The sequence below is a fragment of the Chanos chanos genome, chromosome 3 (assembly GCF_902362185.1).
Source record: "Chanos chanos chromosome 3, fChaCha1.1, whole genome shotgun sequence".
Taxonomy (NCBI): domain Eukaryota; kingdom Metazoa; phylum Chordata; class Actinopteri; order Gonorynchiformes; family Chanidae; genus Chanos; species Chanos chanos.
In genome coordinates, this window is record NC_044497.1 from 22,790,523 (window position 1) to 22,815,000 (window position 24,478).

General features: G+C 42.5%; 1 protein-coding gene across 1 annotated transcript in view; it reads right to left on the reverse strand.

Annotated features, from left to right (window-relative positions):
• Positions 1-24,478, reverse strand: part of chchd6a (coiled-coil-helix-coiled-coil-helix domain containing 6a) — a 74,824-nt gene that overhangs the window by 34,796 nt on the left and 15,550 nt on the right. The window contains exons 6-7 of the mRNA XM_030769565.1: positions 13,612-13,682; positions 4,830-4,965 (exon numbers count right to left, since the gene is read on the reverse strand). Of these exons, the coding sequence (XP_030625425.1) occupies positions 4,830-4,965; positions 13,612-13,682 (207 nt within the window). The remainder of the gene's footprint in view (positions 1-4,829; positions 4,966-13,611; positions 13,683-24,478) is intronic.

Below are 24,478 nucleotides of genomic sequence, written 5' to 3' on the forward strand. Positions count from 1 at the left end.
CACGAGCTAAGATCAGAGCATACACAAGTCATTCTGACGTCCAACTTTTCTCTCTAAGTCTCTCTCCCTCTGTCAACTTCATTCACCCAAATGCAAACCCAGCATAACAATCAATCAGCCATTCATACACACACAGACATACACACATACATACTCACATATACATACTCACGCACATACGCACGCACACAAACACACACACACACACACACACACACATACACACACGCACATACACACATACACACACGCACGCGCGCACACACACACACACACACTCACACACACATAGACACTCACATTATGCAGGAGGAAGCTGTACCCCAGCTCTCGCCCAGATCCCGCAGGTCACGGCAGGGCCACGGAGCACCTGCCAGCCTGCCACTCTCAATTTAATAAATCCAGAAAAGTCTGGGAGCTGGCCTCATTAACCAAGCAGCCACAGGAGAGATTCTTGCCGGCACTGGTGAAGCAGATCGAACTTAATGCAGTCAGTAATTTGACAAAGTGTGTGGTGATGGACAGGCCTGCTGATGGCCGGCAGTGATGGAAGGAGAAGCGGTGGACTGTCGGGCAGATGAGTGAATGTGGGTTTGCCAGGCTGACAGGTGGGGGCAAGACACTGACATCGACAGAAACAAACTAAAACTTAATAAGCTTTAAAAAAATGAAAAAAACAACAACAACAGTAGCATAGTCATACAAGCTAGAGACTGTTAACACTGGGGAGAGTTGTGTTCAGCAGTGCAGGAGACTGTTAACACTGGGGAGAGTTGTGTTCAGCAGTGCAGAAGACTGTTAACACTGGGGAGAGTTGTGTACAGCAGTGCAGGAGACTGTTAACACTGGGGAGAGTTGTGTTCAGCAGTGCAGGATACTGTTAACACTGGGGAGAGTTGTGTTCAGCAGTGCAGAAGACTGTTAACACTGGGGAGAGTTGTGTTCAGCAGTGCAGGAGACTGTTAACACTGGGGAGAGTTGTGTTCAGCAGTGCAGAAGACTGTTAACACTGGGGAGAGTTGTGTACAGCATTGTAAATATACACTGTAGTACCACACCGAAACCCTTCCCTGTATAAACTCATCCTTGGCAGTGAACTAGTAATCAGAGTACTAAAAACAGCACTAACTCAAGATTTCGTCTTCTTTTTCTTTTCTTTTTTTTTCGCTAAGTGCAATTTCGTAGCTTACTTAGTAAGGAATAATTACGGTTGGCTGTCGAGCTTTTAAAACTGCCTGCATTAAGATAACATACAAGGATTCTTCGTACTGGTGGTATGGCGTCACACACAACACAAGCGGCAGTAAAATGTACCAGCAATGGGTGTGTACACATTTCAAACAAACCAAGCTGAGTACAAGTTAAACTGATTTACCACAACACAATGGCATCTCAAATAAGTGTCTGAAATTAAACACACACACACACACACACAAACACACAAACAGAAAGATCCATGCACCCACAGACAGACAGACAGACAGACACACACACACAAACACACACACACATACATACAAACGTACACACACATATACACACATACTCTAAGGCATTTATATATCTAATCGCAATTTTTCTGACAGATATTGCAATTGCGATTTGATTTGCAATATAATTTTGTTAAGTCAGGCTTCAGTTCAATATTAATTGTGTAATGGATTTAAAGCATGTGCTGGATCATTACCACATGAGATAGCATGAAAATATTAACTGTTCTGTATTCTAATGCAAGGATGAGAACTTAAAGATATGAATTGCTTCCAATCAGGGTTTCTGTTACCATAATTACCGTTTTTTGCCAGGTAAAATTCATTAAAAAAAAAAACGATAAATAAAAAACTTGCCAGTCAAAATGTCCAGTAATAATGCTCATACAAAATGTGGGTATAACGAAGACTATCCTTAAGTCATCTGGAGGAGGAGAGAGATATGCGCATTGCAAGCTGCACATTGGACATGTTTGATTTCAAGTCGGCAGCAGAGGACTTTGCCACAATGAAACAAAGGAGAAAATAAAATATTACCTTTTATGTTACATTTTATGCCATGTAGGCCTAGGATTCTTTTTTTAACAGATGTTACAGGTTACAGATGTTTGGTAATAGCCTACATTTTAGCAGCTAATGCTGAGGTTTTGATCAATCATTACTGTTCATTAAATAGTCAAACTGATTTGAGGTCGTTGTCATTCTTTTATCAATGTAGGTGTACATTACATTTGCGTTTGTAACGTCGACTTTTTGAAACGTGACCGGTAAGTTTCAAATTAGTGCAGTAAAATAAATTCTTTTCAGACGAATCAAGAAAAAATCCTAGCAGAAACGCTGCTTCCAACATGTATTTACTACATTTTTTTTTTAATTGGCATAGAACAATCAAACATAGAACAATTATCACAAAAGTTGTGACTGTGTTAAGTTAAATAAAGTAATACTATTACTACTACTACTACTACTATTAATAATAATAATAATAATAATAATAATAATAATAAATTCTCCGATGTTGCTTCTGGCTCAGCGGAGGCCATTTTTCCACACCACCACGAATGTAAAAACTGTAAGAATGTTCTCCTTGGGTTTCACGTGTTTGTTGAATTGTAAAACCATTGACACGACAGTTTAAACCTTGGGTCAGACATGCTGCATAACGTATATCCTAAATCGCAGCCTTTTGCAATTTGTTAATCGCATTGTCTCAAATCGTGATTTCAATTTGAAATCGATTAATTGTTCAGCCCTAATATACACACACATACACACACACACCTTTCTATTTTATGCAACATTTTCATTCTGGAACTGAGGGTCAAATCCACACATGCACCCACAGAGACATACACACACACAGATACATGCACCCACGCACAGATACACACACACACACTGATGGTAAAATGACAAAGCAGAGGAGATATGTTGGGGTCACAAAGCGTAAGCAGCGGAGTAAGAATGGGGATCACTGACTGACAGAGCTTTGAGATCCCTGCTCAGGCATTAGCCCTGAAACCAGCACTGACAACACACAGACAGCACATGCTTCAGGGCAAAGCTCACAAAGGGAGAAACAACATTAAAAGTTTTTGGAGGTTTCTTAAACTTGAAGCTTCACAAAGCAACCCAAGTGTACCACAGCATCAATCCGGCATCAGACACACTCCTCTAGCCAGCAAATTCCCATCTCTGTTCTCTCTCTCTCTCTCTCTCTCTCTCTCACACACACTCTCTCTCTCACACACTCTCTCTCTCCACCTCCATCTGTCTCTTTTGTGCTAAATGCAAGGGAAGCTCAAAACATCTATCATCGTCAGAGTCTGCACATCTCCAGTAGCAGTAAATGAGCAGAGATTCCCTGGGAGTGTGGAGGGAGAAGGCAATCTTTCAGTCATTATTCCAGACAGGGCCAAGTCTGAGCGTGAGCACACCACACACTCCCCAACACTGGCCACAGCCCACGCTTCGCTCAACCCACCCCCCCACCCCGCCCCTCCCCATTCGTCCTGCTACCCTTCCTCCTTCCCTCACAGTGCTTGCAGTCTTGCCTTTGAGACAGTGTGTGTCAAAGGTAAGACAAGCTCTCTCTAACGAGGACCTCTGCAGTCTCTCCCCACTGTTTCCTATTTGTTAAGCAGAACCCATCCATGATTCCAGGCACACTGGGCTGAGAGAACACAAATGAGAGTTTACACTTTTGAGGGAACTGACATTCTGTACAGAGAACAGACCCCAGATACAGATGGGAAAACTTAAAGCATACATCTGTGAGACATTTATAGCAACACAAACACATGCGTGCACGTACATGCACACAAACACACACACACACACACACACACACACACACACAAACACACACACACACACACAATGCATTTAGCTCTGATACTCTCTATCTACCTATGTGTTTATTCATTAGTCTGTCTGGCTTAGTGTCTGTAGATAAACATGTATATATGAGGAACAGTGACAATAAATGTACATAATACATAATGTATTCAGCATTACCACAAATAAAAACACTCAGACATATGTCCATTACATTAACATTATGTCAGCCTCCCTGGACCCTGTTTTCATGCTTATTTAAGATTGTAGGTGCTTTTTTCTATTCAGACTTAAACATGACGGTGGACTTGAGACTCTGCAGGAGTATGTGAATGATCCATGAGAGAAGCGGCTGAACTTCAGTACAGAGGCCACAATCACCAGGAGAGCTGTTGATTTGGGCTGGCTGGCTGCGGAAAGGGAGCGCACAGGGGCTTTGTTGTGGTGAGACTGATGTTCGATTAGCTGAGTAAACGTCATTGATTTTCTCTTTACAGCTCAAACCCTCCTGTCTTGGCACAGTAAAAATAACCAGCAGGCATGACTCGTCTCTGACCAACCGTAATGGACATGGGAGCAGAGAGCTTGGCCGTGCAGACAAACAGCACAGGGGAGGTGGGACACCACACAGGTCATCAGAACAGCTAATGGAACAACCCGGAAACCTGGGAACTACAACAACCCTCTCAGAGACTGTCTTTAGCATCTTTTGAATAGCTATTAAGTTTTTTTGCCTATTGCTGTACATTTTTAGATATTTTTCTTTTTTAAGTGCTGTTTATTCTGTTCTATACTATTCTATTTTCTGTTGTGTCCTTTTTCTTGGATGGATATTGTGTCAAAGAGATTATAATTCTATTGCTCTGGGAATAGCAGCAGCTAAATTGTAGCATCTGTCTAAGGCTAGTGTTGTTTATGGTGGAAGTCTCTCCAGACGTTCAGTGGGAAAGCTGTCCATCTGTACAGATGTGGGAAGAACTGCCCATCAGAGCAGGGCCTTACCTTTTTGGTAGCGTTGATGCAGTGCATGTACTCCTTGGCCAGGTCAGAGCAGTGCAGAGTCTCAGCCCTGTGCTCTCTGTAGCAGTGTAGGATCTGGGCCTGAAGACTGGCACACACAGGATCCATGTTTTGTGACCTGAAGACAATTAGCGGAGATCAAAGGTCATGTACAGGAACATTCCGTGGTTTTCAATGTCCATCTACAGGTACTTTGAGTGTTAATTCCAAAGAACAGTCATATCAACACAAACACTATTCTTTAGTGCTGCTATTTTTTCTCGTGTTCGCAAGGCAACGGTCCAAACATTTGAACTGGATGGTCGAACACTGAAAAATACAGACAGGTAGAAACATAATCTACAGAAATATTCACTGCAGTAATATACGCCACAGTAATATACGCTGCAGTAATGTACCCTACAGTAATATACGCTACAGAAACATACCTTACAGTAATATAGGCTACAGAAATACAACAGACAGAAATATAAACCACAGAGATATACATCACAGAAATACAACAGACAAAAATATACCCCACAGTAATGTAGGCCACAGAAATACAACAGACAAAAATATACCCCACAGTAATATACACCACAAAAATACAACAGACAGAAATATACCCCACAGTAATATATGCCACAGAAATACAACAGACAAAAATATAAACCATAGAAATACAACAAACAGAAATATAAACCACACAAATGGAATAGACAGAAATATAACATATAGAAACCAAACAGGCAGAAACATAACAGACAGAAATATGAGACATAAAATCCCGCACACTATAGAGCTAGAGCACGTGCAATAACATGGCTACTGATTTTACAGGATCTTCTCCACATTCTCTCCATCTCTCTCCATCTCTCCTCCACATTCTCTCCTGTTCTCTCTCTCTCTTGTTCTCTGTCTTCTTGTCTGTTCTGTGAAAGCACTAGCAGAGTACTTGCAGCTTTAATATTGCTGGTGACAAGTGTGGCAGCGAGTCCAGCTATGATAAATAACTCAAAGCCGCTGGAAAGCCAAGCTGAAAAAGTCCTGTCTACCTTTCTTTCCGTCTGCAGAACTATCCCAAACCCAAAAGAGAACATGCACATTTCCAGCAAAATATGTTCCCATTAAGTTCCTGTTCTGTCAGTGAACATACAGTTTGACCACAGTACAACCAGACTATTTAACCAGTGCTTTTTTGGGGGGCATTCAGGGTTCCCTCGCCATCTTAAACAACAAATTCAAGGACTTTTCAAGGACTTTTCAAGGACTTTTCAAGGACTTTTCAGGTCCAATTTCCCCAAATTCAAGGACCCAACACAGCATAACCTGAGACACGGATCAAGGTTAATTACTGTTATGCCGGCTTTCTCGCTTGCTTGCCACTGTTTAACCTGCATCATTAGACTTCAATCACTCATGCACGCATGTGACTGTCGCACTTTCTCCAGGCAGGTGGCGTGTGAAAGAAGGATGCACAGACAGCGGGACACACACATGCAGACAACAGAACATAGCCTATTTACTAACGTTAAGCAAAAAAAAAATCAAGAGAACTTCCATTTCTATTCTTGCACAAAATATATAAATTCAAGCACTTTCAATGACCCATGTCTATTTATGTCTATTTTCAAAAACTTTCAAGGTCTTGATTTTTTTTTTTTTCAAATTCACAAACTTTCAAGGATTTCAAGGATCCCTGGGAACCATGGACATTGTTAGGATTTGTGAGAATTTTAACAGCAATTTTTCTTAGACTGTGATTGGTTTTTGTTTCTTTTTTAAGCTTCACAGAGTCATATGCTTAGTTCCATTATCCTTAGTAATTTGACACAGTAATACGACTTGTCAAAAAACTGTTTGATGAGTGATCTTTCATACTCTCGTTTATCAAGTGGCTAAGGTTTTATCAAATGATCTGTTTCCTAAACATAGACACGGGACGGCAAATGGCTCTGATTACTGACTGATATCCACTACGAAAGTCCATTTCTGATTAAAAGCATCTCATCAGCTGATTAAAAGAAATCTATTAGCATATTTAAATGAGCCGTCTTAAGAGCGAGCGTGTTCACTGTGCTGGTGTCACACGCAGTGATATGTGGTTGACTGGGTGAGCTAAAGCTGCGGAGCTGATTTGCACACAGTGTCAGCTGACACGTGGCTTAACTAAACTGCGAATTACAGCGCGTTTGACTTTGATTGTGCTGGCAAGTCATCCACACTGTTTCAATTACAGCCTGAATCGAGCCCTCGTATGGACTGATTGTCCCTTCAGTCTGGGATACACGTCTTATCGGCACAAACAACAGACGAAGGGCAAAAAGAGGAAATAAACCTCCATCAGCTCTGCATCTATGTGTGATAGAGCAGCCAATGTGTATCAGATGGCCATGTTTTATCGGCCACTGAAAGCATTTCTCCATTTAATTACCTCCCAACTGGCGCTGACTACAGTAGCCACATTCTTAGTAGTGGTTAGATAAGAAACACTACTTTTATTTAAAACAAACTGCCTTCATCAGGAAAAGGAAGGGTTTATTAAAGGCGCCTGAGGCAGAAATGAGCTGAACTGAACCAAACCAAATTGATGTTGAGGTCTTTAATAAAAAATATTAGCTGAGCTGCTTAACAGCACTTTGAAGAGGAGAGGCTGTGTAAAGGCACGAGCACATCTGTAAATAAATAACAGAGGGACAGATTAAACATTAATTATTCCAGTTTTCCATTATTTGTAATCTGTTTAGCCGGGTACAGTGCCCAAACAAAGCCTAACTTCAGAGACTGCAACATTAAACAAGCACAAATGAGCAGACTTCCCTGTGTGCACAGTGTGCATGTGTAAGTACTCAATTACAACTATCAACAGCCAGCTGAGGTGAATAAACCTGACACACTTCACACTGTTGACACACTCTATGACCGGCCACTGCAAACTCACAGCAAACTGCTCCCATTCAGCTCTCATTAGAGAAAACAAGATTGAGACTTTAAATCATTAATGCTGTACTGGGATCTCTGAACAAACGCATTCTTTAGGATAATTCAAAATCAAATCACTAGTCAACCTAGGAAATTATATGTATAAAAATAATAAAATAAAGACACAGATAAAACCAGCCAGAGTGAGCAGTGAATATGAAACCCACTGGGCTTACTCATTGGGGTGTTCAGAGAAGACATGCTTTCTAAAGGCAGAGTGGAAAATTAACAAGAATACGGCCACATCGCTCTGACTTCACTGGAGTTGTCGAACGTGAGCCATCATCAGATTAGGATGGAACCCTTTCCCAGGTGCTACAGTTTGCAGGTCTCCTCATCCTCCTCTAAGGTTACAGTTCTGTACCTCAGCCCAGCTCCTGTGTCCCTCTCTTCAGACAAGGATCATTTCAAAGGTTTATCAGACCTGTACTTTCAACTTTCCACTACTCCAGACCATCCTTATTAACCCAGCACCATACTGGTTCAGACAACTGCAGCCAGTGGTTCCATTATGACGTGTTTTGTGGGACATTAGACACAACACACTGGCTGTATCTACATTCAACACTGTTAAAAAACTCAATGCATATCTCTCTCTCTTTACCTCCTCAAGACCCTGGGTGTAAAAATACAAGCCACTTTTCTGTGTTTCCTTATCAATCACACTAGCATTATATCACATGCTCAGTCTTGTTAAATTACAGTGCTGTAGTCTGTTCTAGATCATTTCTCTGAGTCTCTGACATATGTATTCAGTTCAGCTCTACCCACAATCAGGCCTTCTGAACAGATGAGATCCTGCCCTGCTTCCTGGCCTGCTGCTGTCTGAAATCATGCTGACTAGATGACTGGCTCAGTGTCTCCACCAAATTTGCTTCCCTTGGATCGACGCTCTCTCCCCTCTGGGATCAACACTCTCCTAGCCTCATTTGTCTGCTGCTCCACTCAAATATTTATATCGTGTCTACTGTGCCAACTGCCAGCCAGAGAATCCTCAGATCAGCCTTTACGGTTACAGGAAGCTTCATTGCCTCTGACACTTGCCACTCACTGCATTCCTCTCATGTTTCAGGCAGAAGATTCTATGAAACAACCGTGCAACTACACCAATTAAATGAAGTATTAATTTTCCGAACTGAGGAAGTGAACCTAGCGGAGTTACATATCTTTTGACAAGTTGCGGGGTTTGAAAAATCTGTGCAGTAGGGAAACATATCAGTGATGCCTGTGAGAAAGTGAACCACAGAACGGTTTTCCCTTTCTCTTTAGGTCTTTCTAAACCTCTTCTAATCAATACTGGGGAAAGCTGAAGAAGAGTGCTCTAATGATGAATAAAGTCATTCACCGTGTGTTTATTTTTCATTTTGTATCTTATTCTTCAAGCCTGTGTGCTCCTCACATCCCTACCTAAACTCCTGAGCTCCAGACTAAGTCAGCTGATTAGAATTCTCCCTTACTGCTAGGCATTAGGGAACAACCGACAAAAACATCTCTTTTAACAAAGACACCATAATTACATATCTACTGAACCCCAAGTCTGTTATGCTGAGAGCCGCAACCTGTAAGAAAGCTGTCCGACATTCCCGTTCCTGCCTTAATGAGGAACTTTCCAAACTCAGTGCCACCCCTGTACTCATCAGAACAACACCACAAACGGCTACCGAAGCCTAATTGGCTGCCCATGTAGGCTGAAGTTTGCTGTGAAAGGACCGTTCTTCACATTCTCTTTCTCTTCCTCTCTCTCCTTCCCTTACTGTCCGCTAAAGCACACACTGCTGTTTTACAGCACACACACCCACCCCCATCCTCACTCTGTCTATGTCATCAACATGTAATTTCCACTCCCAAACAGGGAAAAGATCAACACAGGGAAATATGTGGTCAAAGGCAGATAGTGAAAACTCTACAAGTGTATGAGTTCCCAGGTCACATACTAAATCCAGAGCTTTGTAGGCTGTATATTTGGTACTGAAGGTTGATCTTCCAGTGGTCAGGGCCAGCCTGAGTGGGGTGTGACCACAGTGGTCACCGTTGTGACACGCTCTATTAGACATGCCAGCGTCTGAGAGCTGAGTGATGTGCTCAGTCAGACACAGCTGTGGAGTGTGTGTACACTCCTATACAGAAGTGACAGGCACACAGAACAGGGAGATGTGCAAAAAACTCAAACTCAAATTTTTAGTGACTGACTGAAGGAAGCTCGAGGCACTCCTTTTTATTCCATCTCACAGAGAAACTCTAATCATTGTTATAATTATAGAAAAAGTCTATACTACGACACTAGCGGTTGCTCTGCCAGTTGCTCTGGGAACACACATCATTAAGAGCAACACTAAAAGCTGCAGAGAAAAAGGGAGATCAAGTCATCCAGTTGTACCTACCATCAAACAGCTTTCACAAATCTTCCTTACTCAGTGCTGTTGGCACATTCTCCATAAAGCTCATATTTATTCATTTCTGTGTGGCTGGGAGTACATCCAGAGGTACGCCGGTTGTCACCGGTCGATGACTAAGACACATCACTGCTCTCACTGCTTATGTAGTCAAAAAACAGAGGCTGCTTTTCACACCTAAGAATTTTCCTCCATGTCTAACACCCCCATCCCCACCCCAACCCTTGCCCCCAGCCCAAGCCTGGAGAAAAGGTACTTAAATTTAGCCAGTGCTCAAGTCTCCCTTCAGGTGTTTTCAATTTCTGCTATCAGATTGCCTGGAAGTGTCCCCGCAGCAGCGCACTGAGCACGGCAGCCAGCCCTGCAGATACCAGAGAGGGAGCGGGGGTTTGAGAGGACGAGTCACGCTCGACGAGACAGGGTCTCACAGCCACCATACCCCTCGAGGATTAAGGACAGGATTACAGAATGGTGCCACGAAGGTATGAGAGGTGCAGAGCACTGTATGTGGTGCTCACATGGTGCACACTGCTCTAACATAAGTTTGAGGAGGTACTGACGTATGGGCAGCACAAGAGGGAGAGCTGGGGGAGACCACTGAGTCTTACACTGTTAATGTAAACACATTATCAAACTGACGCTGCAGCACATAAGTACAACATTACCAACACAAATCAGCAAAACTCAAAGCACTGTATTTCAAACATCTTCTCATCAGCTATCACAAAACCAATGGTATTTCACAAAAACAGACACAGAGTTTCCCCACACTGATGCTCTCTGCACCATGGACTGTAAAAAAAGAGGGTGAGCAGACTGATCAATCCAAAAAAATCTTCAGTGACCTCTGAGCTGAGATTGGATAAAAACCCAAACAGCCTGAACGGCCTGGTCACGTGAATAATAATGACAAATGTGTTAAGAGCCCCCTCTGGGTAGTAAGCACTGTTGCAAGGATGGAGTTGAGATCCTCTCCTGCTGCCCCCTGATTGGCCATTCATGCAACTCCTCTTCTGAGGTCACTTATCCCTGTTCTCAAACAGAGTGTGATCTGTCAGATTGCCCTGGCCCATTCTGGGCCCAGCACACAGTCACATTTAAATGTTCAACACAGGTCACAGACAGCGCAAACACAACTAAGAGGAAAGATGCATACAACACACAGACACTCAGAGAAAGAGGGAGACACTGCTACACACACCCCTTGACGAGAGGATGTGTCACTGCCTTGCTGGTTGCACTCTGAGACCTGTACTATACGTTAATCACAATAATTACACGAGTAGTGTGAATGGAGACGTCTGCTCTTAAGACTCCAGCACAGGCCAGACTCTGACAATATCAGTCCAGTATAAGGCAGGCTGGGAGATTATCAATCCAGTGTGAGGCAGACTGGGATGTTATCAGTCCCTAGACATCTGTAGCTGTTTGTCATCAGATTTGTTATGACAAAAGATAATATTTACTTATGTTTCACATTCTTCATTTTCTCAAACAGAGTGTGATCTGTCAAATTGCACAGAGACACAGCACACACAGAGACATAGAGACACAGCACACACAAAGACACAGAGACACAGCACACACAAAGACACAGAGACATAGCACACACAGAACATATAGAGACACAGGACACACAGAGACACAGAAACACAGCCAAGCAGAGACACAGAGACACAGCACACACAGAGACACAGCACACACAGAGACACAGAGACACAGCGACACAGAGACACAGCATACACAGAGACACAGCACACACAGAGACACAGAGACATAGCACACACAGAGACACAGCACATACAGAGACACAGAGACACAGCACACACAGAGACACAGCACACACAGAGACACAGCACACACAGAGACACAGAGACATAGCACACACAGAGACACAGCACATACAGAGACACAGAGACATAGCACACACAGAGACAGAACACACAGAGACACAGCACACACAGAGACACGGAGACACAGCACACACAGAGACAGAACACACAGAGACACAGGACACAAAGAGACGCAGAGACACAGCACACACAGAGACAGAACACACAGAGACACAGAGACACAGCACACACAGAGACACGGAGACACAGCACACACAGAGACACAGAACACACAGAGACACAGGACACAAAGAGACGCAGAGACACAGCACACACAGAGACACAGAGACACATAGGCACAGAGATGCAGAGACACAGAGACACCGCACACACAGAGACACAGCACTCACAGAGACACAGAGACACAGCACTCACAGAGACATAGCACACACAGAGATGCAGAGACACAGAGACACAGCACACACAGAGACATAGCACACACAGAGACACAGAGATACAGCACACATAGAGGCACAGAGACATAGCACACATAGAGACACAGCATACACAGAGACACAGCATACACAGAAACACAGCACACACAGAGACACAGCACACACAGAGATGCAGAGACACAGCATACACAAAGACACAGAGACACAGCATACACAGAGACACAGAGACACAGCATGTCTTCCTCAAACATGTATGCCACGTTGTCAAAGTGAGCATCATATTTATACCCGCTCTCAACTGTTCACAACAAACCACAGTACAGTGTCACACAGTTCAGAGGGAGAGCACAGAGCCAACTGACAGCAATCTGTACCTGTTTAATGGAAACACCCTAAATGAAGACGAATTACAGACTCGCTAATTAAACACGTATTGAACTATGGGACCTTCCAGAGGGGACTGTAAGCAGCCAGAACCCCAGATAAGAGAGCAAAGATAGCCATCTACGTCACTTATTAGCTAATATATCTGAATATGCCATAAAAACCAACAGTATGAAAACCGTGGGAGAGCCGCGTACTGCAATACAAACAATCCATATTAATTACAGAAGCCTCACACACCAGCACAGTCTCATACAAAATGAATCTCAGCCTCTGGGGCCACGAAAAATGAATTGAATCTAATGAATTTCAACTGCAGTTCAATCTCTGCAATGTGACCATTTGGCTTCAACAAGGTGGGGGCTGGAGCTGGGGCTGGGGCTGGGGCTGGGGGAGGGACTGGGGGAGGGGCTGGGGGAGGGACTGGGGGAGGGGCTGGGGGAGGGGCTGGGGGCTGGGGGAGGGTGTACACCGAGAAGAAATGTAGACAAGAAGGTCACAGGGTTAAAAGAGGAAAATAACAATCTATATTCATTAGTCCCTCTGATGACATTTCTGAGGGAACGTGGGTACCAACGTTGCCTCTCCTCTCTGTGTGATCACTGCCACTGTTATTAGACTTATCGCCATAGAAACAGCATGGCCACTCAGGAACTCACAATCCACCGGCCTGGTCCACAGCCTCAGTCACAGACTGGTTCAAAGCCAACACACAGGTACAGGATCAGGGACTTACCGGATACTGGCTTCACCCCTGGCAGCCGCAGCATGGAACTGATCACTGGACTCTCGGTATCGCTCCCAGCTCTGAAAAACAAACACATACATTATAAAAACAGCACAGAACCAGCCTCAGAGAACATTAAACAAAGGAAAATTCAGTGATTTTCACAAAACAGTAACTGACAATGATGGATGGCAAGTCCTTACAGTATTAGCGAAACTGTCTGTCTTTTTTTGACAAGTTTAACTAAACACCCGTATAGATAAACCCTTAAAATATAAGATACTAAATATCCATTCAACAACAGGTTTTCAAAAGACAGCAGATGACCCATGTCTTTGACTGTATTTCTTCTACATTCACTGGATAAACACAGATACACACCATCCATAAACACAGACACACACCATTCATAAACACAGATACACACCATCCATAAACACAGACACACACCATTCATAAACACAGATACACACCATTCATAAACACAGACACACACCATTCATAAACACAGACACACACCATTCATAAACATAGACACACACCATCCATAAACACAGATACACACTATTCACAAACACAGATACACACCATTCATAAGCACAGATACACACCATTCATAAACACAGATAAACATCATTCATAAACACAGAAACACACCATTCATAAACACAGACACATACCATCCATAAACACAGACACACACCATCCATAAACACAGATACACACTATTCACAAATACAGATACACACCATTCATAAGCACAGATACACACCATTCATAAACACAGATAAACATCATTCATAAACACAGACACACACCATTCATAAGCACAGATACACACCATTCATAAACACAGATAAACATCATTCATAAACGCAGACACACACCATTCATAAGCACAGATACACACCATTCATAAACACAGATAAACATCATTCATAAACACAGACACACACTATCCATAAACACAGACACACACTATCCATAAACACAGACACACACCATTCATAAACACAGATACACACCATCCATAAACACAGACACACACCATTCATAAACACAGATACACACCATCCATAAACACAGATAAACACCATTCATGAACACAGACACACACTATCCATAAACACAGATACACACCATTCATAAACACAGACACATGCCAAAACTGTTCTTCTATCGCTAGTGGTGAGCAGTTTTGGTGCTGTTTCTACTCTCTCTTAATGGTCTTCTTTATGAGGCGCCGCGATGGACAAAAGTCATGCGAAAAACACGAGAGAGAATGAACCCTTTTTGCGTGAAAGAAACCCAGTTATCAGGCGAGAGAGATCTGGTTAGCTCGCAAGAGCAATGAAAACCCTGCGAGGGGGATTTAAGCCCTCTAGTGGCAGATCATAAGGTCAGCGCGCACAAATGAAAGCTGCTTGCGAGAGAGAATGAAAATAGCTGGCCAGAGAGATCCAATGAAGAGATCCAATGAGCGCATGTGAATGAAAAGTAGCAGCTATCTAGGTTAAATTCTTTGAAATATCTCCCTATGTTGTTGCCATGACTCATATGGAAACAAAGTAGAACACAGACAAATAAATTACTTACTCCCATATTTACATGTGTGGCAGGTTAGTAAGAACAAGTAGCGGAGTTGTAACTTATGATTTTGATAGCTCAAAGAGAGGCGAAGTGGGTCATGTGAATGGACCCAGGAAATAGAATATCCCATTCGTGTCATCACAGGCATTTACAAACCCAACCCAAGGGGTTAGTAACGTGCAGCCATACAACTTTAGAGCAGAAAAAAAATTCAAATAGCATGCAGTATATAGTACTGTAGTATGCAGTATGCAGTTTTCATTCGCAAGTGCTATGGAATGGACAACGCGCGCTGTTCATTGGATCTCTCTCGCCAACTACCTTCATTCTCTCGCGCAAAAAGGGGTTCGTTCTTTCTCACGTTTTTCGCACAACTTTTGCCCAAAACAGCGCCTCATATTTCTTGCCCTAGTGGTGAGACGAGGGATTTTTATTATTATTTTTATTCCGGTCGTTTTTCTAACCGTAACTACTCTCGCCGTTTCCACTACAGCCATTCCACATCAGCGGTAACAGATCCATCCTAATGCGTAGTATTGTGCTTGTATACAACTAATCGATCGGTCCACTCATTTTTTTAATTGCCCTTTTTAATCGCTTATTGTGATGAAAATGAATGGGGACAGTTTTAGGTCTCCAGTAATCACACAACGGCAGTCTATAAAAGGTTCCGGAAGCACCTGCCTCAGGTCTCTTGTTAATGCTACTATTTGTGTTTGAAATTGGGGCACTGAGCGATGGGTAAGTCGCAATATTTTAGTAGGCGCATATACGTACATTTTCTCTTTGGCTCCTGTGTAATGCTTAGTTGACATGCATGTTTGGTATTTTGTAGAACTCAAACAGCAACCCAATGTGATGTAATGTGCTGTTAAACCAATGTAATGGAACTTTCTTAATGTGTTTTCGTTTTTAACAATACTATTTGTTTTTTAGTTATTAATGTGATCCTTGAATGTACACAGCCTGACGATTGTCAGCAAAGCTCGTGATCTGCTATGTAAACAACCTGTAGGCAGCACGTCGCCATTTGTGGCTGGGAATCACTGGTTCTTTGGAATACCTGCTCTCGTTTTTGATGTATTATGATTGTTGACTGTGGTTTGTTTGACTGGTCCACTCACTTGTTTTTAATCGCTTGTTTTCCCATTGAATATGAATGGGGAAGCTCTTACGGCTCTGGTACGACGAGGTTTTGCACACAGCGACAGTCCATAGTTGGATTCAGTGATCTTTTGCTCTGCTGATGCTGCAGCACAATCACATTCGCATTTTCTCGCGGAAATGCATCTCAGGTTTATACTGTAATTACTTTATACTATAAATACTTTCCACTGTAAATACATTATGCCATACTTACTTTACACTGTAAATACTTCATACTGTAAATACAATAAACTTCAAATACATTAAACTGCAGATACCATCCATAACAACCTACTCACTTGCCAAATCTGGTCCCTATGGGCCCAAATATTAATTAGACATTTCACGGGTAGATGGTTTTGGCTCAACATAAAGAGAGTGATAAAGATCTGGGTTAATCTTTGGGATTAGTTTATGGTTCATGAATGTAAATGTGTGACATTTCCCTTCAAAAAAGGAAAATCATATCCAATTTTCATCACGTGTTTGATTCAGTACACAAGGACAAAACAGGGACCCCTATAGCACTCCTGACTCAGTTACTGCTGCTATGACTACTGCCAAGTCATTACCGTGGCAATGCTGCACTAGCTGCGTTTGCAGCTGGCACCTGGTCTTCTCGGGTTTGCTTTTAGCAGCACCCAGAAACAGCGCTCTGTTTCCTCACACCCCACTGCACACCGTTCTACCCACACCACGCCACCCTACAGCCTCGACTTTACCCCCTCTGCTGTTGCCTCACAGCAAGAAGGTCCCACGCTCGATTGCAGCCAGGCAGCCAGGGTCCTTTCTGTGTGGAGTTTGCATGTTCTCCCCGTGTCTGCGTGGGTTTCCTCCAGGAGCTCTGGTTTCCACCCCACAGTCCAAAGTCATGTAGGCCAGGCGAACTGCAGATACTAAATTGCCCCTAGGTGTGACACCAGTGCTCTCAGACACTGGATTCAGTTCACACTGCATTCATACTACATACACACTGCCAAGCTCTATGAGCAGACATGAACTGAACTGTGTTGAAACTCTACAGGCATAACTGCATGCACAACCCTGCACCTACATGCACAACCCTGAACCTACAAACAATATCGCTATATCACGATACGCAATATATATATTGATATTTTAAAATCTCTAAAGCACTTCATAAATGCTCGATTTAACTCTTTGATGCATACAATCACACCAGTACGATGATTCAAGTAGCCCCTGCAACCTGTCTCTGCATTAAAATATTCTTGTTTATATTCATCAGTGGTTTCTATTGGAACAATTTTACACTTGCATGCAAAAAGGGGGAAATCATAGCCAAGTTAAATTGAACAAAATAGTATTTATTCAACATCTTCCTTGTGATCATCATTGCCAGATGGGAAATGTTAAAGTATCGTACCAGAGGCTTAAAATTATCCTATTTTGAGGAAAATTATCGCACGTGAGTCCTAACAAAGAGAACAAATAGGCATAAATGTGTAATTTCAGAAAATACGTATTTATTGAGACGGACTACTTTTACAAATATGATAATGCTGCAGCGCTATTTGTGATACCCGGATCCAGTGCCGTTTCTTTTCGGAACCAATTCATCCGCCTCCATCTTCTATTACCGTTTGAACTCAACATGTATAAACTCACTTTTGGGCTTCACTTCACTGTAAAACATGATATGTTGGAACTACTCAAAAAAAGTGAGGCAACTATATTACACACGATAATATTAAGCAAATGTATAGTCTTGCTTTCTTAAAAGTAAATACACTCAAAATAAATCATGTAAAATGACCCAAATTATTTGAGTCATTTTTTATGTGTCCCTCAAATAACAGCACAAAATCTAATGAAAATGAGTACCTACAAAATGAGTAAAGCAGAATTTCTTGATTTCACTGCATTAATGTTGTTAATTTTACATGATTTCTTCGAGTACACTCATTTAATAAAATCACATGTAACACTGTTGCCTACACAACCTTGACCCCAAAACAAGTGTTCATTGCTGGGAGCACCCTCTCTCCCAAAAACTGACAACCTGTTGCGCCAGGGTCCCTAGAGAGTACCGGGTAACAGATATCAATAACAGATCATTACAACATCATCTGATATTGTATTGGTGTACGTAGGCAAGATTTTGAGTTAGAGGCTTTTAATCATTATCTCATAGATGGCAGCTTTGCACCATTGGCTTGTCGGCCAAGCACTGCACCAAATGCAAAGTAGTTGTAACAATGACTGTAGTGACATTTCTTTTTTTGAAAACTTTTTTCAATCACAGTAGAAAGTTAGGTCGAATGTAAGCAGAGGCGCCCCATAATGCACCACGGCACTGACATCAGACAATGGAACTCCAGAATTTTAAATTATGGTGATTTAATAATCTGGAGCTCATCTTATTTAATTCAAAAGTGCTTTGAAATTAATCAAAAGTTTTTAGTTTACGTAACTCAAAATTGGATTACGTGTTATAACAACTGAGAATGTTTAAGTTAGTAGAATTTCTGAGGACATTTTAAGTTAATGGAATTAAGTTATTTGAATTGTTTTAAGGGAGTATGCATGCATTTCATTCCTTGTAGGTTCGTACTGTAATTTACTAAATAGCATTAAATAAAATCGTTACTGAATAGCATTAAATATAAAATCAGCTCTTCAAAGGTTTAACACCCAAAAAATGCATATTGTACACAGAAACACACAGACAGACTTTAGTCTTTACAATACGTTGTTGTTCATTCAAAAAAGCATGAACGTTCATGAGAAATTAAATCCGACATCATACTTGTGCCCTAACACTGAATCTTACTCACACTGGCCAACTTTTAAACTGTGTTATAAAGGGTAGCCTCAATGTGTCCGTAGCCAATACATAACGTACAGTTGTAAGATTTGTTAGCATTAGTTAACGCTAGCTAGTGCTACTTATATTAACATATACATCTATGTTATATCATCTGACATCTAAGATGTCATCTGACATCTTATACTGCATGTCAACTTTTCCAGCACAATTTTGCCTGCAAATGCTTCCACATAATATCTGCATGACAAATTACCTTTCTGTCATATTCACAGAACAAGTGGTCGATAATATTATTTTTAGAACTTTCCTCAGACAAAACCTTCCACAATGTCTCCTACAAAGTCCACACCCCGCTGAAAAAGAAACGTCATCAACCGTGATGTCTAATTAAAATGAGAAAGTCAGGTACCCTTTAAAAGCGAAATATTGTGCAAAATGAATCAAAATTTTAGTACATTTTCTCTCAACATTCATGATTTTATTATTTAAGAAAGTATAGAGTTATTATGAGTTGAAATCTACTGGCCTGCAGGATTCGTTTTTTACAGCGATCTTTCGCTCTCTCCAGGCTCTTTCCCTGCTCCCTCCAGATACAAAAACACACGTCTCACCTATACATCACACACACTCGCCCAGGAGAATGGTCTGGATGGACGGGCGAGTGTGTGTGATGTATTGAGTTTTTTTCTTTTTGTGTCTATGAGAGGGAGAGAGCCATAGGAGATAACAAGAGAGGCGAAACGCCAAAGCAAGTCTCATGGCGGTGGCTTAAAAAATTCTGTGACAATTTGTACTCGATGTTTGCGATACAGTCATTTACGACTTCGCACACAGAACAAACTGCCATACGAAATATCGCCCGCCCCTACCTGCACCTGTAATGCATTTATATCTTTCCTCCTGATGACACAATAGTAACAGGAACAGTGAAAAGATGGATTTGTCTGTGGTCTGAAATATTCCATCAGGAGAACGTTGACAGGGTGTTGGGCGTCCGTCATGCTGTATTTCTCTCTCTGAAACACGAAGTCTATTTTAGCAGGCACTAAGTGTTACATTATGGGGAACATCAGAGGTTTACATGTCAATTACCAGTGTGAGCAGCCACTGCAGTCAGCCACGCACACACAGACTGACCAACAGCAATACGCTGTGAAATGTCTTGCTTTGGCAAAGCTCTGTGGGCTGCTGGTTTACACCAGGCTCGCTATGTTGAGGGGCAGTATATCAGTCTCAGTATTAAACAGAACTAATAAATCTCTGAAAGTCACATAAAACCACATACGCTTCTAACTTATGCGCACCACTTCCTCTTTGATACAAAGAGTTTACTATCACACTCCCATTCCAAAACACCACCCAGCAAAAACGAATAAATAAATAAATAAATAAACAAATAAATAAATCTCTTCACGCAACAACATTTGCGCTATCCGGTTCTCTGATCGCAATGCTACTCCTGCTTCCTCGTCGTTGATAATGCCCCTGCGATTTCCCCCTGTACCCTCCCAAAGTCTCTGGCACGAAAAAACATCCACTTGGCATGAGGGAAAATTAATAATCCCGCTGAAAAAAATTAAAATGCAATCACTTTCACCCCTTAAGCTTTGAAGTAAATGAATTTCTAATTCTGTGGAATCAGTGCGCCCAGGGCCAGAAGGGGCTGCAGTCAGAGCTGTGCTCTCTACCCAGGTAACATCGGCTTCAGCGGGTTAGGATATTTCTGGAGAGAAGCGCTCTCTGACAGCGTGACAGCTCAGCTGTCAGGATTTCTGCAGGATTATTATCTCGTACCCACACTCAAGTGCTTCAAAGTGCTTTGCAACTAGTGACAAGGGAGACAAGGGGGGGGGGGGGGGCTGAAATGAAGGTGGGGAGGTCTTGTGTTGTGAATTATGAGTGTAGTTCGTGTAGTGCAGAGAGGAGAAGAACCTGAAGTGGGAAGCTAGCAGAGGGTTTTAGTGGGATTAGACGCTGCCAGTGGTTATTAAAAACGTGTGGCAGTTCACAACAGGTGTGTGTGTGTTTTTAATTCAGTGTGTTAACTCTGTCATCTTTGGGAGAATTTATAGACATGAGGCAATTATGCATGGCATCTTTAAGAACACACACACACAAACACACACACACACAAACACATACACATACACAAAAAAAACACACTTACATACACAGACACAGACACAGACACACACGCGCACACACACACACACACACACACACACTCAAACTGGCTGCATTATCCATCTGCCATGGTTTAAGTCTGTCACACAGCAGCCAAAGCCGCAGAGCAAACACTCTGGTGCCTTTTGCTGCCAGCCTCTGATCCCTCTCAGTGTCTCATTCTGAGGTAAACACTAAAAGATCTGACACACTAACCCCCACCCCCCCTGGCCACCAACACATTTTAACCTGCTCCACTCTGCTGCCTGTGTGTGTGTGTGTGTGTGTGTGTGTGTGTGTGTGGTCTAATGGGACCTTCTGAATGAACATTAACATGTTGAACGTTTCTACAACCACAACGTCATTCTCAGCAGCCTAAAGCTCCTCTGTATATGGGATATGACCACGCCCAGAATAAATGCAGGATTTGGCTTGTCCTGAATGAACTGTGTCCTGTACAAATGACTGGGTGGGGTATGGCTGGTTGTGTGTAACTGGAGCTATGAGTCTGATGACTCTATTTAACACATGTCAGTGGACACACTGCCAGACAGTCCATGATCAGTCCTGTATATCCACTGGGGAGGACATTTGCTTGACAAAACCACAGTCACAGCTTCCATTTTTTCACAAATCACTGGGTCTAAAACGAACAAAGAAAAAGGTAATTTCTCTCCCCAGTGAATGAACATCCTTTTTTTTCCCAAACAGCTCAGACTAACAAAGGAAAACACAGAGAAAACACACAAAGAAAGAGAAAAGAAAACACAGAGAGAAAGAAAAAAAGAATGTTTTCTCAGGGGAACATTACATTTATTCATTTGACAGATGCTTTTTCCCAAGGCGACTTACACAATGCATACACACATCATGTGCATGGCTGAGTTGCGAGGGTAGAATCCCTCAAACGAAAAACACTAATCTCGGTCAGTATCAGTCTGGTCAAATAGGATGACCTAGGACTCCCCAACATCGCCTTCCAAACCGAGAGAACAGACCTGACACAATAAACACAGAGTTTCTCTTTAATAAACCTCTTTATGGCAAGTGGAACCTTACAACACTAGTTGTGTTACTACGTCTGACAGACTGCACACATTCACTAAACACACTGGAAGACTATCACCACAAAACATTTGCCTTCAACACTGTCATAATTATCCAGCTAGGATTTGTAAAATTGTCGTAACAGATCTTGTCAGACAGAGAGTGTGTGCTGTGGTTGTCTGAGCAACAGCGTCAGTGCAAAAATAGACAGCTGCCATGTCTAGTGTGTGTGTGTGTGTGTGTGTGTGTGTGTGTGTGTGTGTGTGTGGACTTCCCAAAGCTTTAGTAGCAATTCTGCTTTAGCACCGAGTAATGTCTCATTAATGTCACAGACTCCGGCTCTGCTGTCCAGACACATACAGAAACACTTCTGTAATATCATACTGTGTGTCTGAGCACTTGACAGCAGGCTGGTGGTGTCTGGGAATCAGAGCAAACCTGAAAAAGTCTGAAACCCAACTGTCAGGCGCTGCTTCATAAACTCCAGGAGAAATGTAAGTTTGTGTTTAGTCTGTGGTTGTGTTTAGTCTGTGGTTGTCTTCACTAAGAGACTTTTGTTTTTGCTTTCACTAAGAGACTTTTATATTTGGCGCTGCGCAGAGGAGGTTGGAGTGCCTGTCCCATTAATCTACATTCTGATTGTTCATCCAGGAATAATCCAAAACCCTTCCTCTGACTGAAGGAGAACATGGTTATGCAGTGGTCTGCTCCCTGTCTCCTCCTTCAGATCTGTCTCTGCTCACTCCTCCTGCTGTCTCACAACACTTCATTCACAAACCACTCAGCAGGCCTGAGGAAAAAAACACCCAGTCCACTTCCAATTGCCCTGTGCCTTTGGGCATCTGGGCAGTAATATGCTGCTTGGCTTTCTGCAGCATTGCCACAGAGAGAAAAGTAAGTGCTGTCGTGTGCCTGCTGCAAGCTGGTGATAAGACCTCGGAGGCGCACAAGAGAAAGAGAGCGAGGCACTGAAAATCACAAATCTTGGAGAACGATTCCGACTTCATTTGCCAGAGGCTGAATGGCTCTGAGGCTTCTTGCAGAAGCACTTTCTGCACCATTGCATCTCACAGTGCAGTGCAAGCCCTTTCCATTTATGTCACTTTATTCATTTTTTTAACACCAATTGGGTCAATCAAGCCGTGAGCCGTCCGAATATGGCCACTCTCTGTTACAGCCCATCCAACACAGCCAGCGCACTTCAGTCCCACTCTCCACAGGCATACAGAACTATAATGACCTTTCTCCAGTCATTTACAGACAACTGATGGCTAAGAGAGGAGTGGGATAATTTGCCGTGGAGAGTATGGGCTGTTCTGTTTTCTGCATACATCACTAAATGTTTAAGTCAAGTAAATCAAGTGACGTTATGAGAGGAGAATAATTAGGCAGAAAGATTTACAGGAGTGTGAAGCAATCATTTGAGTGATATTTATGTTTAGTTAGGCCACAAACTGGCCTTCTCACACATGTCTATCAAACAACACCACTCACTTTCATTGTGGAGTCTGTCCGCTCAGTCAACTCCTGCCTGCTCCCTACGCACATTAACATCATTCAGTTGGACAACCACCAAGTGAACAGTTTTTATCTTACTCCTTTACGGCCAAAGCCTTTGTTCTTGTTCTGCAGTGTTTGTGATTAATAGTGTGTTGATGCTAAATTAAAGCTGAATTATGCCCAGACCTAACTGTTTGTTTCCAAAGTTCACGTGTGTCTGGTAGGGATGTGCATCTCCATCACTGAGGCCGATGCGATACACATCTCGATGCATTGCCAACGATCCGATACATTAAAGATACATATGAAGCAACTACTAATGCGAAAGGATATGATTCACCCCTACTGCAATGCAGTGTGATTTGACACGAGTTGACTCAACACAATGCGATTCAGCGCGATACGATGCGATACAAAAGAATACGATGCCATGCAATTCGATATGGTACAGATAGTATAATTTTATTTCCTTCGTTCTTCTTAAGCAAACATCAAATCATAAGGCACTTTCGCACCGGAGGAACTTTTCCATAGTTCTTAGAACTGTTGGAGAAAGTACCCCCTTTTTCGCGTGTTCGCACCGCAGGAACTTAGAACTATCATAGTTCTTAGAACGCTGTTTTGAGGGGCTTTTTTAGC